This window comes from Propithecus coquereli, unplaced genomic scaffold (genome assembly GCF_000956105.1).
Source record: "Propithecus coquereli isolate 6110/MARCELLA unplaced genomic scaffold, Pcoq_1.0 Scaffold113, whole genome shotgun sequence".
Taxonomy (NCBI): Eukaryota; Metazoa; Chordata; class Mammalia; order Primates; family Indriidae; genus Propithecus; species Propithecus coquereli.
In genome coordinates this window covers 1904978-1911879 of record NW_012135303.1, presented here as the reverse complement: position 1 = coordinate 1911879, position 6902 = coordinate 1904978, and the positions used below count along the sequence as shown (strand labels likewise).

The following is a 6902-nucleotide window of genomic DNA, read 5'->3' as shown; positions in this document are numbered from 1 at the left end:
AGAGTGAGACTCTGTCTCAAAAAAAAAAAAAAAAAAAAGAAATGAGTGAATTATATGGCATGTTAATTTTATCTCAATTAAAGCTATACCTCTCCTTGAATGTGACTATACCACCATTAGACTTTTTAGATGGTCCGATATCTGTTTATAATTATATTCAATGTTCCGTTAAGATCAGTTCTGCCTCAAACCAAGATTGATAGGCACCAAAAAAAACAATCAAATTAGTCATCAATGTCATTTTCCCTTATAACATGGCTATACCTGATCAGACTCGAGGCCACTACATATTTACTTCATAAATCTGGGAAAACTATATTAAAGGAAATAAAACAGAAGGGATTTATTCTTTGTGTGATTAGGGAATTCTTAGTACAATCACAGCATGATCACTTGAGTTTGTTCCAACCACTGTAGACTCAGAGTGCCCATGATGAAATTTAAATAAATAAGATTAATTAAAAATTAAATAAAATTAAGATGATAGTATATGCAAGTTAAATACAAAAGCTATAACCACAGAGCTATTTCCCTAACTCACCCTCTGGGTTTAAGCAGAAGTTTCTTGGCCTGTCTAGGATTCACACGTGTAATCCTAGCACTCTGGGAGGCCAAGGCAGGAGGATCACTTGAGGTCAGGTGTTCAAGACCAGCCTGAGCAAGAGTGAGACCCCATCTCTACTTACTAAATAAGTAAATAAATAAATAAGCAGAAGAGTTTGTAAAGATATTCCTATATCGAGAATTAAGTCAGCAGCATTCCTATAGATCTATTAACCAAATATATTAGTACTATAATATTTAGAGTTATATTTAAACTCTGTGATTTTCAAATATTGAAATATCATTCACTTTTTGTGATTTTACTCAGCAAAAATTAGGCCATGTTTTTAGGTATTTTTTTAGTATTTAATTTACTTGAAGTTTTTCTTCAGTGTGATTTGGTTTTCAACTAAGATGATATCAGTGATTAAAATTACAGTATTTAGTTCCTGACAACAAAATATGAAAGATAGATTATCATAATAAGGAGAGGAAATCGTGGCAACATAGCAAGACCGTGTCTCTGTAAAATAGCTGGGTGTGGGGCTAAGATAAGAAGATCCCTTGAGCCTAGGATAAGGTTACAGTGAGCTATGAATGAGCCACTGCACTCCAGTTTGGGTGATGGGGTGAGACCCTGTATCAATAAAAATAAATAAATAAATAAAGTGAAAACTAAAGAGAAAAATTAAGAAAAGAGCAGCTCTAATCATTAGGAAACCTAAAGGGAGTTTAAAGGTTTTGTTTCATGCTTTGTTTTTGCTCTCATTCAATATTTAATGTTCTCTTTCAATTTCTACATGCAGGTTTGACTGCGCAGATAGACAGTTCCATTCCATCCCGGCTACCTGGCAAGCTCTTATGGATAATCCATATGATGTGAAAGAACTTATTCCTGAATTCTTCTATTTCCCCGAATTTTTAGAAAATCAAAATGGTAAGAAATAGATTAGAAATTTGATTCAGCAAGTCCCAATGAAGAAGCCTAAATAGTGTCTTTCAGTACATTTTTGTAATGTCCTATAGATTATTTAAAGTTCATTCTGTCTGTAGATTTCTTAGTGAAAGGGCTTAACTGATGGTACTAATCTTGCCTTCCAGGGAAGTGCTGTTAGGAAGTAAGATAAATGAGTCAAATTTGAATTGGTAAGAGAATTTATCAGACTACATTGTTTACTAGAGAAGCAAAAATGGCCATATGCTATTTCAGTCATATACTCTTCTTAGTTTAAAAGTCTTTGAGTTAGATAAGGTGAGGGTTTAGATTTGGTCAACAGAACCAAATCCATGGACAAACTCACATATATAAAGTTTCATTGGAACACAGCCAGCCAATTCATTTACATATCATCTATGTTTAGGTACTTTCAAAGTGTAGCAGCAGATTTGAGTAGTTCCAATAGAGACCATATTGCTCACAAAGCCAAAAATATTTCTTTGACCTTGTATACATAAAGTTTGCTGACTCCTGAGTTAGAGCATAGAAGAGTAGGCAAATTGAAAATAATGACAAGGGTATAAGTTATTATAGTATTTGAAAATTCATAGAGAAGCATGGCAGGAAATATACTTAAAATGTCCAAATACTTTTTCTTTGAGGTAGTTTTACATTTATTTTTAAACATAAATAAACATGTACTTACCATCAAATTAGTACTAACTGATCAACACTTAAGTGCACATATAGTAATAACATTCATCGGATGTCAGGCAGATGGGAGGGGGGAGGTGGGGATGGGTATATTCACACCCAGTGGGTGAGGTGTGCACCGTCTATGGGATGGACATGCTTGAAGCTCTGACTCGGGTGGGGCAAAGGCAATATACATAACCTAAACATTTGTACCCCCATAATATACTGAAATTAAAAAATTTAAAAAAAATTAAAAGTAAACATAAATAAGGAAATTGGCAAGATTCTGACTACTGGAAATTCTACAATATTAAAGGATCATTACTAACTTATTTTTCAACCCCTAACATGTAATGTTAATGTTTAACCCTTCGCTTATTCAGTCGAATTCTTTATCATGTTGGGGAGAGCATATCCAGGGCTTAATGTCCCTTTTTTTTTTTTTTTTTTTTTGAGACAGAGTCTCACTCTTGCTCAGGCTGTTTTCGAACTCCTGACCTCAATTGATCCTCTCACCTAGGCCTCCCAGAATGCTAGGATTACAGGCGTGAGCCACTGTGCCTGGCTCAGATTACTATTTTGGTTTTAAAAATTCAGTGTTTATTGCATCCGTAAAACTTTTCATTCTTATTCAGATTTTATACACACTAATTCAGAAGTCACCATTGAGACAATTATGCATGTAAGTATCAGACACAGAGTTTGCAGAATCACTAGATATCCTTTGCTAATAATCTTGTTTAAGTCTTTTTCCTATCCACCATCTCCTTTTTCTTTTACGTTTAGATTTCTAGGCATTAATTTCCACAATTCCTGACTGGTTCCCCATATTTTTTCTGTTACCTTGGCACAAAAGGATGTCTAGTTATCACACTGCTTATACTAACAGAAAAATGGAAACAACCAAAGTGTCTAAAAGTAAAGAAATAGTTAAATTGTGGTACATCCATACAGTTCAATATCATGTACATGTTAAAAATAGACTATTCAATCGCTTAGAAAGATGTCAATAGGAAATTCGTAAATGAAAAAATAAGTTGTGAACAATACATTATGTACAGTACTTTTATGTTAAAAAATATTTGTATATTAATGTATACATTAGGATAGACAAATATTCACCAAAAAGTTAATGTTAATTATCTCTGGGACATGGAATTATAGTTGATTTTAAGTTTCTTCTGTTTTAATCATCTTCATTTTCTAATTTTTCTACAGTGAACATGTATTATTGCATGATGCAAAACTGTTCCAGAATCCAGCGTTAGTGATTTTTCATTGTTCAGAAAAAAAGTATTAAGGAATGAAACTTTTCATTTATTAATATGATGTGATAATATGAATAATCATGTGATGTTAATAATTATGAATAATAAAGGATATAAATAAGGACTGAATTTTTAAAGACTGTTATCAGTAATACAATATAAACTTATGCCCCCTTATGTAATTTTACTATTGTGCTTATAAAATTTTGGGTTTTCTTTATAGATATGAAAATTTTGAGGATCCTATGGGAACTATTGATAAGTTTCATTATGGTACTCACTATTCAAATTCTGCGGGCGTCATGCACTATCTCATCCGTGTAGAACCATTCACCACCCTCCATATCCAGCTTCAGAGTGGAAGGTATGTTTTAAGTAAATAAGCTGTTTTCTTATGACTACATATTAGTGTTGAAAAGTATTTGCTTCGGGTCATGTACTTTGTAACAGGGCCATGTCTTTTTTTATTCTCCTCTATTAGGTTTTGATTCTGTTAAAAATAACCAAACTAGTTTGAGAATGAGTCACTCAGACTGACTCACACAAGTGACTTTTATGGAGAATTCCTTTTTCAGTGTTATTCCAGTGTACCTTTGTGATTCTTACTTTTTTGAGAAATGTACCAGAGATTTAGAATTCGATCTGATTTAGAGAGAATCAAACCTAACTATTGCCTATGCAATCTTAAAAATATTTATCAAGAGGAGTAGAAAAAGGGAGCAATAAAGGACACATACATTGTAGCAGTAGCTCAAAGAGGTCTATGATACCTCTGTATTAATGTGTTACCTGTGAGAACTATAACTTACCTGTGTTTCACATTCTTCTAATAATCCTAAGGAGACTAACTTCTCCATGAATCTTCTGTTCCTCACTGTGTCCTCCAGGTAGCTCCCTCCCACATTTTGTCTCCTTGTGGCCTTTTATTCTTTAACTACCATTTTGCCGTCCCCACCCCATCAAGAGCTATGGAAACATTGCCTATTTTCTTCTCTTTCCATTAAGCTTTTCTCTTTCAGAGTTAGCCCGGGTCCTTTATCTTTGTCTTAAGTGCAATAGCCTTGGCTTTCAAGAAGAGACTTTGGCTCCAAAATCACTAAATATCCCTAATGTTACATTTACCATGATAGCAGTAATTTTCCTTCTGTAAGATGTAGTAGGTAAAGTATAACTTAGTCTTTTCACCTTTTAATGATTTTGTGAATAAATGATTTTTTACAAAGCTTCAAAAATAGATTTTGTTATACTTCAAAGGGCACGTGAAAATTGTGTATCTGATAAGGCAGCGGTCCCCAACCTTTCTGACACCAGGGACCAGTTTCGTGGAAGACAGTTTTTCCTGTGGGAGGTCACCACCTCGGCTTCACCTCAGATCATTAGGCATTGGATTCTCATGGGGAAAAAGCAACCTGGATCCCTCATATGTGCAGTTTGCAGTGTGGTTCACTCTCCTATGAGGGTCTGATGTCGCTGCTGATCTGAGGGGGATTAGGGGGGAGGGCTTGGGCAGTGATGCCAGAGATGGGGTGCAGCTATGGGTTCAGGTGGGGCTTCACTCGCTCGCCTCTTGCCTCCTTCTGTATCAGGGGTGGGGGGGATTTGGGGACTGCAGTGATAAGGGACTTGTATATAGAACATATAAAGAATCCTTCCAAGCTAGGCATGGTGGCACTCACCTGAAGTCCTAGCTACTGGAGAGGCTGAGGTGGGAGGATTACTTGAGCCCAGGAGCTTGAGTCCAGCCTGGGCAACCTGGTGATAGTGAGACCCTGTCTCTTAAAAAAGAAAAAAACTAACCCTTACTACTAAATAATACAAAAACAAATATTAAAAAATGGACATAGGGGCCAGGCATGTTGGTTCACACCTGTAATCCAAGCACTCTGGGAGGCTGAGATGGGAATATCACTTCAGGTCAGGAGTTTGAGGATCACCCTGTGCAAGAGTGGGACCCCGTCTCTACAAAAAATACACAAATTAGCTGGGTGTGGTGGTGCACACCTGTAGTCCCAGCTACTCAGGAAGCTGAGAGGAGGATTGCTTGAGCCTAGGAGTTGGAGGTTGCAGTGAGCTATGATGATGCCACTATACTCTAGCTGGGGCAACACAGCAAGACCCTGTCTCTCAAAAAAAAAAAAGACATGGACAAAAGATCTGAATAAACATTTCTCCAAAGAAGATAATGCAAATATTCAATAAACACATGAAAAGATGCTCAATATCATGAGTTATCAGGGAAATCAAATCAAAATCACAACGAGGTATCACTTTACACCCACTACGATGGGTATAATCAAAAAGATAATAACTAGTGTGGATGAGCATGTTGAGAAATTGATACCCTTATATACTGCTGGCGGGAATGTAAAATGGTGCAGCCTTTCTGGAAAATAGTCTGGCAGTTCCTCAAAAGGTTAAACATAGAATTATTAATATTAATACCATATGTCTTAGTTCATCTTGTGTTGCTATAAAGGAATACCTGAGGCTGAGGAATTTACAAAGAAAAGAAGTTTATTTGGCTCATGATTCTGCAGGCTGTACAAGGATCATGGTGCCAGCAACTGCTTCTGGCGAGGGATTTAGGCTGCTTCCACTCACGGTGGAAGGCGAAGGGGAGACAGCATGTGCAGATCACAAGGCAAGAGTTGGGGAGGTGGCAGGCTCTTTTCAACAGCCAGTTCTCACAAGAACTGAGAATGAGAACCCACTCACACCTGTGAGAATGGCACCAAGTCATCAGAGGGATCGACTCCCATGATCCAAACACCTCCAACCAGGCCCCACCTCCAACACTGGGGATCAAATTTCAACATGAGACTTGATGGGGCCAAACAAACCATATTCAAACCATAGTAGCACCATAAGACCTAGCAATTCCACTCCTAGATAGAGACTCAAAATAATTGAAGATATATGTTCACACAAAAACTTGTATATAAATGTTCATAGCAGCATTATTTATAACCAAAAAGTAGAAACAACCCAAGTGTCCATCTACTGATAAATGAATAAATAAATGCTGTATATTCATACAATGGAATATTATTTGGCTGTAAATGAATAAAAGGAATGAAGTGTTGATACATGTTATGATATTGATGAACCTTGAAAATATGCTGAATGAAATCAACCAGACACAAAAGCTACATACTGCATGATTTGCATGAAATACCCAAAGTAGGCAAATCCATAGAGATAGAAAATAGATTAGCAGTTGCCAGGAGGTGAGGGTGGGGTGAATGAGGAGTGAATGCTAACAGGTACAGCATTTCTTTTTGTAGTGGTAAGAATGTTCTAAAATTGATTGTGGTGGTTACAAATTAAACCATTGAATTGTCCACTTGAAATGAGTGAATTAGGCCGGGCGCGGTGGCTCACGCCTGTAATCCTAGCACTCTGGGAGGCCAAGGCGGGCGGATTGTTTGAGCTCAGGAGTTCTAGTCCAGCCTGAGCAA

General features: G+C 36.7%; 1 protein-coding gene across 1 annotated transcript in view; it reads left to right on the top strand.

Moving 5' to 3' along the window:
* Positions 1–6902, top strand: part of NBEAL1 (neurobeachin-like 1) — a 208658-nt gene that overhangs the window by 141882 nt on the left and 59874 nt on the right. The window contains exon 34 of the mRNA XM_012655033.1: positions 1350–1480. Within this exon, the coding sequence (XP_012510487.1) occupies positions 1350–1480 (131 nt within the window). The remainder of the gene's footprint in view (positions 1–1349; positions 1481–6902) is intronic.